General features: G+C 39.4%; 1 protein-coding gene across 1 annotated transcript in view; it reads left to right on the top strand.

Moving 5' to 3' along the window:
- Nucleotides 1-2,694: 2,694 nt before the first annotated feature.
- Nucleotides 2,695-12,620, top strand: part of LOC117521104 (macrophage mannose receptor 1-like) — a 73,267-nt gene continuing 63,341 nt past the window's right edge. Inside the window, exons 1-5 of the mRNA XM_034182418.1 lie at nt 2,695-2,893; nt 5,775-6,131; nt 8,986-9,156; nt 9,402-9,557; nt 11,660-11,770. Of these exons, the coding sequence (XP_034038309.1) occupies nt 2,830-2,893; nt 5,775-6,131; nt 8,986-9,156; nt 9,402-9,557; nt 11,660-11,770 (859 nt within the window). The 5' untranslated portion in view covers nt 2,695-2,829. The remainder of the gene's footprint in view (nt 2,894-5,774; nt 6,132-8,985; nt 9,157-9,401; nt 9,558-11,659; nt 11,771-12,620) is intronic.

Raw genomic sequence — 12,620 nt, 5'->3', positions numbered from 1 at the left:
CCAGAAGGTATATGAGTGACGCAAGCCTAGATTTGATTTGCTTTGTTGTATGAAAATCCTTCTCTGCTCCACTTCACTATGAGGCTGTGAGTGGTGGTGCAACAGACAAAAGTTGCACTATGCACAATTTTTCCAATCACAGCCACAGAAGCCTATCACTTCTTGAGTGGTGTCTTGGTGGCTTCCCTCACTAGCCTTCTTCTTGCACAGTCAGTCAGTCAGTTTTTGAGAACTGCCTCCTCCTCCAGACAGATTTACCATACTGTTTGTACTTCTTAAAGATTGATTTCACTTTTTATATAGCGCCAATCACAATCACAAATTTATTGATATAAATGATGTCCAATATGACTATATAGCTTCATAAAGAAGAGCACAAAAACCTGGTTTCAACAACCCAACAGATAGGAGGTGCCGTCAACAAGTCTTACAGTGGCATCAGTAGACCAGAGGAGTGATCAAACTAGCGTGGCATCAATCCTGAACTTGGAGTTTAGTCAACCTAACACAAATTATCGAGAGCTATCGATTCCTCAACACCAGTCATAAAGTTGTTCAGTCAGCTCTGTGAGTTGTGTGCATTCATGGCCAACCTATGAAGACATCATCAGTTGGTGTTTAGACACATTTTTGATTTGTCTGACTTCTCCAGCTGCCGTAACTAAAGGGAACCACGAAACATTGCACCTGCTGTCAGGAGGGACGCATGGTCGGGCAGGCATGCACGACACACCTGCGACGGTTTTGTGCACGCCCATGTTTGAGCCCACAGTGACACGTGCCTCGTGGTGATTCTCAGCATGGCACGATATTCACCAGCACTGCGGTTGAAACAGTGTGCTCTTCATCATGTCCACATCTGCTGGCCCGACGTGTCCAGCCGGCCCCGCACACGTGTCCAGTCAGTGGCACGCCGAAGGACAGACACCGCGCCATGTGGACTAGAGCTGGCACGCGGGTGACGTGACATCAAGATCACCAGCTGAGTGTACACATGATCAGACGGTCTGTTTCACCTGGCACAGCCTGTGAGGTGCACGCTGTGTGGCCACTGCAGCCCGTCGCAAAGGCAGTATATTTTTATGTATTTCCACGTGAGGACAGCAGGCACACACACGCGCCTTACAGTGGACAGTTGTAAGGTCATGTACTTCAAAAGACGGTACATGTTCTGCAGCTGTGACGTCCAGGTCCAGAGATCTTAACAGCAGCGGCTCACATGGGCACACCCACCTGTTTGATCAACCCACAGAACAAAGTGTCACTCTCCTTTTTTTTGCTCTGTGATTATTTATTTTAGTTATTTGTTACGTAATTGTGTATGTAGTTAATGTGGTAATTATTTATATACCTGTCCTGGCTGTGGTCTCTGTGTTTTTAATGTAACATTTTGTGTCCACTGAGTCATCATTTCCAGCTGTCAGTGTGTGGCTGGGCAGCAATCATCTGAGAAGCGCCTTGCCGTGCTGTGTGCACTCAGGCGTGGCTGGCTGGTCCCCAAGTGATCATGTCTGTACATACAAATCAGCATTTCATGCAAGTGTGTTCCCCCCCCACCGCATGCGGGGGTACAGGGAGGGTGCATCACAAACGCACACACGTGATACACATGCACGCCACATGTGCTGAGGAGGGAGCAGACACTCTGGCGTGACGTGTGTTGCTAGGTTATGCCACTTACGCACTTAGACACTTTTTACAGACAGCTTGAATGTGGTTGCCTGCTGTCTACTGTCGTGCCAGGAGTGCAAATAGCCCCACCTTTTCTAAGTTACTGGCGAGTGGTGTTAGATGTTCATGTGTGGCACCTGAAATTTGGCCAACACCTGCCGAGAGAGGGGTCGAATGCACACACACAGGGCATTCGCAATCTTTCGGCCGCTTATCTGCGTGAATGGTTGTGGCGACAGCTGTACGAGGCGTTTGAGGCAGTTCCGATTTTTCATGAGTGGCATGCAATTCCTCCTTCGTGTGCCAGTCGGCTTCAATCGTGTTATGTGTGATGTGCCCTGAAGCACATCTGTCTGCTGCGGAATTAACAGTGATTTAATTCTATATTTTCATTGAATTGTTGTCTTACATGTGAGGCACAATATATTGGGAAATACATATTTCCCATCAGCAAGACATTCTAAAAAGCTTTCAGGCATTCTTGAGATGTTCCAGGAGAGACAGAAAAGAACAAATAGTCAGCAGGATGGCTTCCTTGTGGTGAGTGTTGCACAACACTTCACCCCCACTTAAGCGGAAACTAACAAGAAAACTGAACCAGTAAAAATTCGATGTTCTCTGATTCATGCACCGCTTTGTCAACCGCAATCTGCGTCACGTCTGCTTTCCTGTGTAACATATAATCATAAAACAGAAATTTCTTTGTGATTAAGATTGGGGGAAAATAACTTCCAATCTTTGATATTTTGGAAGAGTTCGTTAGTTTAGTGACAGCTACATAGCTCTGAACAATCAAAAGTTAAGCCCTCTCATTGACAGATGTCTGTGTTTGCCTTCACCCATTGGTGTTTCGAAGGTCAGCGAAACATGCACATCCTGTCTGTTTGTTACGCAACAGGACTGGCCAAAACAAATGTGTAAATGTCAGCATTTGGGCAACAGTGAAATTAAGGACACATACAACCTGATCCCTCCTATTCATGAGAATTTTTTTTCCCAAAAAGCATGACACAGTCTTCAAAAGAAAAAAAAAAGTTGATTACATCCGAGCTATTAAGGATCCATTCTTACAACATAGATTCACACAACTTTTAAACATCGCAAGACGATGCACGGACGTTGGCTTCTGTAAGTCACCCCAGAAAAAAAATACCCACAATGAGGATACCGCTTGCAGTTATTCTCCTCCTCATCCAAACATCGATATGTTTGGCTAAAGATGGTACAGTATTCCACATTTTTGTGTGTGTGTGATTGTGTACTGACTGTGTAGACCATGTTTACAGCGTAGATTTTACACTTGCTGCAGTTTAGTTTTCAAAGCAATGGAATAGTTGTTGTCTTAGTTGGAAGTCAAGGAGAAAATTAAATTTCTTTATTGCACCGATAACTCGAACAGATTTGGCATCTATGTTTTGAACAGGAACTACAGCATGAAGCCATGATTGGGTTGATACATTTACATTGTTTGCAAGTTTCTGTAACTGATAACCAACTTTTAGGTTTGAATTTTTCTCTTTATATTTGCAGATTTTTTTTATTTTATTTTTGGCCTGCTTCATGTTGTGTAATGGCTTTTCAATTCAATTTATTTTTAAAAACCAAATCATAACATAGGTCGCCCCAAGACACTTCACAAGGGTAAGGACTAACCTTACCAACCCCATCTGAGCAAGTGTATAGGCAATAGTGGTGAGGCAAAACTCCCTTTTGGCAATTTTGAAGAAGAAACCTCAAGTCAAGTCAACGTTGTCAATTCTGCAATGCATACACAGACATTTTGAGAATTGAAATTCCGTTACTTTTGGTCTTCCAGACAATACAGAGTAAAAAAAAACAAAACCATAAGAACAGTCTCTTATGTTTAGAGCTATCACAACAGTAGAATATAAAATAAATATATAAATACAGTAGACAGTAGAATGTGGTCAGTGAGGTACCTGGTGGTAACAGTATGTCTTGTGCAACTTGAGCAGTGATTCAGTATTGATGAGCTTATTCAAACTAATTTAAAGTGCACGTAGTGCATAACAGTCTTTGGAGATATCTTGTGAGGTGTGTGTCCTCGTTCTCTTGGCTTGGATTACAGGGTGTGTTTCTGCCAGTGTTGAGCGGAAACCCATGTCTGTCTCCGACTAACAGACTAGACTCAGATGGGTGACCAACTGCTTTGCCATGCAACTTAACAATAACAAAAATTAAGTGAACAAAATACAACAACGACTTGTCAAACATGCAAAATCTATCTATAAAACAAGAAGCGTCTATGTGTAGGTATGTGGCTCGCATATCTCTGACTGTTTATCAGATTGACCTCAGCTTTCGGATATGGCTTACGCATGTCGTGATGATGTGCATCCCAACATTGTAACATTCGTACTTCCAAGATGGCCTGGCTTGCTGATGTTACTGGTAGCAAAGTTAAACAGCATCAGATAGTTCATGTTGCTGGCACCATTTTACAATAAAATTAATGCCAGCATCCCAGTAAATACTTTTACTGTGAAAGGCATGCTGTCAGTGTTCCTTGCAACTGAGTTTAACTTGACAACACTGAGAAGACGTTAGCTAAAATCCATTTTTTTTCGTAACACCAACAAATTTCCCACTATTTGTATGTTTCATTAAGTACATAAGTGAGGGGGTGGTGGCCAAGTGGTTAATGCGCTTGGTTTCAGTGCAAAAGTTTCTGGGTTCAAATCCCACCCCTGCTACATTTCTCCATGTAATGTGGAGTTGCATCAGGAAGGGCATCCGGCGTAAAACCTGTGCCAATTCAACATGCAGATCCACCTTGGATTTGCTGTGGTGACCCCGAGTGCAAACAAGGGAGCAGCTGAAGGGACTTACTATTAAGTACATAAGCTTAAAATCTTGTATTTGCTGAGAGTTCAAGTTGAAACAAACTTTGTTCAGGAGGTGGGATATTGATTTGCCTTTTCAAATATTCTAAATGTTCTGTTTAATTTTGTCTGACTCTCTTCCAGTAACCTGTCTAAAAGGCATCCTGTTATTTTCATATAATTGCCTTTTTAAAAACAATATTAAATACTATTGTCAAATAATAACATAATATAACATAAGTACACCTCTTTCTACATCCCACCTTCAAACACAGCCTCATACGACCATCCATGGGAAATCTACTTAAGATCCTAATTTTTTATGAGAATGCATACTTCCTACAGCCACTGTACTAGTAGAAATAGATGTTCCCATGATGAACCCCAAAGGGTATTGGGCTTTTCCCCCATTTTCCACATGAAACTTTTAACAGCTTATTATTTCATGCCTTTAAAGTTGCTGCTGTTGTGCTTTATTTATTTATTTATTTATAGCATTTTTGGACAGATTGTGACTATCAGTCAGTCTGGGTTAGAAGCTTTGCATTTAAATCACACTAATGAGAAAGTGTGTCCAAACCTTTGATGGGTAATGTATCTGTTATTTTACGTGCAAATTGTTGACTAATAAACATGCACTTTTATCCTTATATTTTGCAATTCTTATTTACTTTTATCAATTATTCATTGTACCACTATGTTATATTGTACTTTCTTTTGGTTTTATGCCACTTAAAGCACTCTGAATTGGCTTTGTGCTACTACTACTACTACTACTACTAATAATAATAATAATAATAATGATAATAAAGTGCTCAATAGTGTATATCACTCTTGTCAACGTATATGTGCACCACATTTGGCTCAATTCTTCAGCACAAAAGTGTCTCTCCGCTTAAGCACTACTACTACTACTACTAATAATAATAATAATAATAAAGTCCTCAATAGCCTATGTCAATCCCTGTATGTCACTGTATGTGTGTGCCAAGTTTGGCTCAGTTCTGCAGCACATAAGTGTCTCTCCCCTTAAGTACTACTATCTAATAAAAATAAACAATAAAATAGCCAATGTCACTCTCTGCATGTCAAAGGATATATGTGCCAAGTTTGTCTCAATTCCGAGGTGTTGTTTGGACAGGAGAGGGACACATACATACAGGCATACAGTTGTCTCTTCGTATAGAGACACAGTTAGAGAAGGACTAATAGATGGTTCAGGATACAATGTTCTGAAACTCTCTCTCTCTCTGTCTGCAGTTTCAGAGTTTGAACTTACAAACCCAACTACAGGCTTCTGCTTGTATAAAATACATGACTATTGCTACAGAATGCTTTGGACAACAGGTGATCGGCTTCTCTTCAAATGGTTGGACAAGTGCCTCGGAGTCCAGGGGAAAAGTGTGGGAAGTGAGGTTGCCCTCTATGATTGTGATGAGAAAAGCGAGTTGCAACGGTGGGAGTGCAAAAATGAAACTCTGTTGGCCCTCAAAGGCACTGACTTCTACATCAACCTCAAAGCTGACTCGACAGCTGTTCTCTCCAAAACAGTTGGACCCAGTAACCACTTACACATTTCAGACGTGTCCCAAGGTCCTTGTTCAAGAACAGCCAGAGGTAACCTCCTGTTTTCCTGCTTCCATTTTGCATTAAATTGGCAAAATTTACATTGTGTTGGAATAGAGTAATTACAAGGTAAAATATCTTGATTTCAGCGGTATATCACAAAATTACAGCTCATTTTATTGTGGGAAAAATTTTTGTTTTTAGGGGGGCAAATATGACATTGAAAATAATACCTGTTTCATGTTGTTTTTTTAAAGTCGTAACTAAAGGTCTTCTGCATTTCTTTGACTTAATGATGTGTTGCCACAGTTACTTTGAAAAGTTACTTTATTAGTTATTTTATACAGTTACTTCATTAGTAGCTTTATGCAGTTACTTTATTAACAGGTGCCAACAACTTGTAACTAACAAGTAATGTAACTAATAAGGTAACTAGTAATCTAGCTTAGTTACTGTTGAGATTGAGTAATCAACAAAGTGATTAATCAGCAAAGTAACTAATAGTTACTTTGCTGATTAGTTACTTTGCTGATTTATTAGGAGCTGCCAACAACTTGCAACTAATAAGTAAATAATATTTATTATTACTTTATTAGTTATTTTATACAGTTACTTCATTAGCAGCTTTATGCAGTTACTTTATTAACAGGTGCCAACAACTTGTAACTAACAAGTAATGTAACTAATAAGGTAACTAATAATCTAGCTTGGTTACTGTTGAGATTGAGTAATCAACAAAGTAACTAATCAGCTGATTAATTACTTTGTTGATTACTTTATTGATTAATTTATTAGGAGCTGCCAACAACTTGCAACTAATAAGTAATGTAACTAATAAGGTAGCTAGTAATCGAACTTGAAGATTAGTTACTTTGTTGGTAACTAATCAACAAAGTAACTTTGCTGATTCATTACTTTGTTGATTTATTAGGAGCTGCCAACAACTTGCAACTAATAAGTAATGTAACTAATAAGGTAGCTAGTAATTGAACTTGGTTACTCTGGAGATTAGTTACTTTGCTGATTAGTTACCAACAAATAGTTACTCTGCTGATTAGTTACTCAATCTTAAAAATAACCAAGTTACTAGTTAATTTGTTAATTACATTTAGCAGCTGCCGACAAGTTGTCCACAGCTGCTAATGAAGTAACTGTTTAAAGTAGTTGTAAAATGTTACTGTATAAAGGAATTAAGTAACTTTTCAAAGTTACTATGTCAACACTGCAATGTTGATGCAAACCAAATTTCCCAGCATGCCATTTTGAGGAGCCAATAATCCAACCATTTGAGGATCCAATAATCCAGCCATGTCACCTGTGACATAACCACGAAAGTATGTCATGGCGTTTTGTGCTTTAACCCAGGTGGGTTAAAATTATAAAAATTGTTTCCAGAGAAATTTTATTTTTATTGGCAATATAAAAATGTGGGGTTGTATGTACGTATATGAGATTGTAAATCCTTTTTTAAAAATCCCCTCAAACTTTTTTTCCACTGTGCTGAATAAAATCCTTATTGTGACTTAAACGTTAATACCGTCATGGTGGTACTTCTGTATTTTGTGTACACAATTTAGAATTTGTTCAGAAATACAAGCAAAGCAATTTTGTTTAATTGAAGTATTTAAAAATGTTGAGTTATTTGGCAGCGACAACAAAACAGAATGCTTTCATAAAGTGAAAAAAATACTATCATAAAATGTATGCTGGACACAGTTACCCTTTGATGAATTTACAGTAAATCGAAACTTTTACAGCCAGTTTCCTTTAGACAACTCAGGGGATGGATACATGAACATTTCCAAGTCACTGGTTATGGCTTGGATGTCATTTCCATGAATCTTTAAGAAAAACAAACAGAATGGTACTGTATGGTAAATCTGTGTGGAGGAGGCAGTTCTAAAACACTGAGTGACCATGCACGAAGTAGACTAGTGAGGGAAGCCACCAAGACACCTCTGAAGAAGTGATAGGCTTCTGTGGCTGTGATTGTAGAAATTATGTGTTGTGCAAGCTTTGTCTGTTGCACCACAACTCACAGCCTCATAGTGAAGTGGAGCAGAGAAGGATTTTCATACAACAAAACAGATCAAACCTAGGCTTGTATCTCTCATGTACTGTCTGGCAAACTGTAGCTGAAATTTCACATCTTTTTAAGAAAACCCTTCTCTGCACCGCTCCACTATGAGCTGTATAACTGTTGATTTGTAAAAGTCAAACCTTGCACGATGCATAATTTCTCCAGTCACAGCCACAGAAGCCGATAACTTCTTCATGGTTGTTTGGGTGTCTAGGTGGCTTTCCTCACTCATCTCCTTCTCACACGGTCACTTAATTTTTGAGAACTGTCTACTCCACACAGATTTACCATAGAGTGCCATACTGTTTGAATTTCTTCAGAATTTATATAAATAAAAGCCAAGACCTATTCAGTAACTTGGAAATATTCATGTATCCATCTCCTGACTTGTCTAAAGAAAACTGGCTGTAAAAGTGATGATTTACTGTCAATTCATCAAAGGATGCCCATTCCTGTATTCAGCGTACGTTTACGCCAGGATTTTTTGCTTCACTTTGTGAAAGCATTTCATTTTGTTATTGTTGCCAAATAACTTTGAACATTTTTAAAAATATTTTAATTAAAACAAATTGCGTTGTTTGCATTTATTTCTGACCATATTTTAGAAGGTAAACATAAAATATAGGGCTACTCTGACCACAACTGTAAATGTGGCAGGGACTGCAATTTTAACTGTTCCTACAGAAGAGTATGAAAAATGGCAAATTACACGTTCACCTTATTTTAATCAAAATAATGTTCAACATAAGACCACTTAAAAAAGTTAATCTCTGAAAATCTAGATGTAATTGTCATTATTTATGTTTTGCTTGTATGACGTTTCAGTACTGTACACCATTGAAGGAAATGGTTTTGGTCGACCCTGCATGTTTCCCTTCATGTATAAAGAACGTTGGTACTCAGAATGTACAGAAACCGACTCAGCAACTTCACGTAAATGGTGTGGCATTGAGACTAAATACGAAAACGAACTGTGGGGCTACTGCCCAACTACACGTAAGTATGAACTGTGAGCACTTTAACTCTGCTTCTTAAGTCATAACTGCAGCTTTGTTTTCTCTTGGCAATTATTCTGGCTGTCAGTGTTTTTCAGAGCATCTACAGACAGGTACTTATTTGGTCTGGACCTACCAGATGTTGCACTTCAACCATTTCAAGCAATTACTACATATATTTACAATTTTTCATCTGATGAAATTCTTAGTTTACCTTTTTCACACTTTTATGTGCACATTTTGTAGTCAAAAAAGACTGGACTAAGCATCCTGTAACCGGAGCCTTTTACCAACTCAACCTTGAGTCACTTCTGCAGTGGGCCGAGGCCGATGCCAGCTGCAAGCAGCAGGGAGCATCTTTGCTCAGTATCACTGATCCCCACCAGCACGCTTATGTCCTAGGTAAGGTGCAAGTCAAAAATACCTCCAGAAACAGTCCAATCTGTTTAATATGTGGCACAGTCTACAACAGACCAAGGACGTGCTCAAATTTGAGCAGGTGTTGATTTTTTTTTTTCTGTTAAGGTGTTCAATCTTATATTTACTTACTACTCCAGCAGGGATTTTACTTGGCAGGTCTGTTCCTTACAGAAAGCTTAAAAACATATAAATGAACAATGAAGAAAATTTTAACTCAATGTGTGCAATGTCTTATAGCAGGTTTGTTTTGAACAAATGAAAAAAAAATTATATATGAACAGATATGGTTGTGTGCACTTTAACTGTTTATTGATTTACGTAACCAGGTTAGTCCCTTTGATATCTCTTTTGCAAGGGAGAACTGGACAATTCTAAAGTTTCCAATTCACTTAACCTGCATGTCTTTAAATGTGGGAGGAAACCGGAGCACCCGGAAGAAACCCACACAAACATGGGGAGAACATGGAAACTCCACACAGGTCTAGTGGTTAGGGCTTGAATCCAGAAGATCATGGGTTCAAATCCCCGCCTGACTGGAAAATCACTAAGGGTCCTTGGGCAAGGCCTTTAATCCCCTATTGCTCCCGGTGTGTAGTGAGCGCCTTGTATGGCAGCACCCTGACATCGGGGTGAATGTGAGGCATAATTGTAAAGGGCTTTGAGCGTCTGATGCAGATGGAAAAGTGCTATATAACTGCAGTCCATTTAACTGAAGCAACATCAGACTTAAACTCCTACCATGGTTGCTGTTGGAGACAAAAATGGAACTCTTTCATTCTTGTCCTTTTACTCTATGTTGCTCTCTCTCTCTCACTCTCTCTCACTCTCACTCTCTCACTCACTCACTCACTCACACACACATGCACTCACAAAATGTACTCATTCAAGTAACACATGAAAAATAAGACAATATCAATATGCAGTCATGTACTCGGCTGCATGCAGTGACCATCTGAGCTCTTAATATGTGAGTGGCAATATATGCAGTGAATTAAAACAACTGTTAGATGAAATAAAAGTAAACAGTCATAAAAACACACAAAATTTTACCTTACTGCTTCACCTCAGGAAGCTTTGGTGGCTGCTCTCTGCTGACACATTGCCGCTAATCCACTAACTCTCTAGAAAAATGTTTCACTTGTGTTCAGTTTTTCAGTACCACAATGCTGTAAATGGACTGTATTTATATAACGCTTTTTCATCTGAATCAGAACTCAAAGTACTTTACACTGATGCCTCACATTCACCCACCGATGTCAGGATGCTGCCATGCAAGACACTTAACTGAACACTTGTTTCACTCCCATCCTCTAACTAAGACCCAAAGAGTGTAACATGTTGAGGTTTTGCACTATATCACTTCTCTGTGGACACTTCTGCAAGCGCAGATCAGGTCTGGGAGCATGCACTGGTGCTGCACATCACCACATCCACCACACTACCCAACCACCTTGGGTCCTGGATGGCAACCAGACAGGCAGACAAACAGTCCATTCCCCCTGCTCAAAAGTAACCATCTGTCTGCCACAGCCAGGCGAAACCTAAGTGTGCTTTAAAAGGTCGAGTATGCAAAGACATGAACCTCACTGCCATGATAAGTGAATGCTGATGTTCAACACTCGTGTTTGCCGAGTTCAGGATGTCACTGAAGCCAGGATCTTCATCTTGATCCAAGACCATCCTAAACCCAGACAATGCTGAATCCTCACTCAGCTTCTCAAGTGTTGCAGTCAGGGTATCGACTGATTCTGCATCATCCTCAAAGTCACTAATCATTACAGGGTAGAAATGTAATTAGTGCAGCTTGTGTATGCGTGACTGGGTGGGAAGAAACTAACTTACATTCCCGTCCATTATAATTATTTCTGTCATTTTCCAACAACTGGTGCAAAAATTTTGATTATGTTGTACCTTCACATGTAAATATTTTGAGGGAAAGACTAATTTTTTCATTCCGTTTCTCAAATCCCACCCTCTCTCTCTCACTCACTCACTCACTCACTCACTCACTCACTCACTCACTCACTCACTCACTCACTCACTCACTCACTCACTCACTCACTCACTCACTCACACACACACAGCTCTTCTTGGCAATGGGAATTATAGACTTTGGAATGGACTGATCCTGGATCTAGAACACGGCTGGCAGTGGGCCAGTGGGAGGCCTTATGCTTATCTCAAGTGGGACTCAGGTATGTTTTAGTTCCACTTCACTTTGATACGTTGTTTGTTTGTAGATTTGTCAGCCTTGATCATTTTTGTGTTCATATCTGTATGTATGGTTGCAGAACATTGACAAATGCCAGACGTTTTATTGAATGGTATCAGTAAATATCTGTGTTATTATATATTCTATACAAATTTATTAATGTACCCTTGGCACATATAACTTTCACCTGCTGTATTGTTACACCCATAACTAGCAGTATTTCTTGCAAGAATATTGGTTTTCGTCTGTATGTGCATCCATGTGTGAACATTTTTTGTTTTGGTCAAATTTGGGTCAAACTTGGTGGAGTGATTTTGAGACAACCAAGGTCAAAGTGACTTGATTTTGAGAAAAATCCCTTAAAAGTCCAGATCACAGGCCAAGGTCAAAAGAAAAGAAAACTGGCAGCCAGATAAAAAAAAAAAAAATCCTTTAACTGTTTGTCCAGTTACTTAAAATAGTTGCACCGTGTACGTACGCTGCATTAAAGTATTCACAGCACTTCACTTTTCCACATTTTGTTATGTTACAGCCTTATTCCAAAATGAATGAAATTCATGTTTTCCCTCAAAAGTCTATACACAATACCCCATAATGACAATGTGAAAAAAGTTTGTGTTTTTTGTTGTTGAGATTTTGCAATTTTAATAAAAATAAGAAATCACATGTACGTAAATATTCACAGCCTTTGCCATGAAGTTCAAAGTTTACCTCAGGTGCATCCTGTTTCCAATGATCATCCATGAGATGTTTCTGCAGCTTAACTGGAGTCCACCTGGGGTAAATTCAGTCGATTGGACATGATCCAATCGACTTCTCAGACTGCAGGCTTA

The sequence above is a fragment of the Thalassophryne amazonica genome, chromosome 12 (assembly GCF_902500255.1).
Source record: "Thalassophryne amazonica chromosome 12, fThaAma1.1, whole genome shotgun sequence".
Classification (NCBI taxonomy): domain Eukaryota; kingdom Metazoa; phylum Chordata; class Actinopteri; order Batrachoidiformes; family Batrachoididae; genus Thalassophryne; species Thalassophryne amazonica.
Note: the sequence above shows the minus strand (reverse complement) of the source record. Positions and strands in the feature narration are given on the sequence as shown.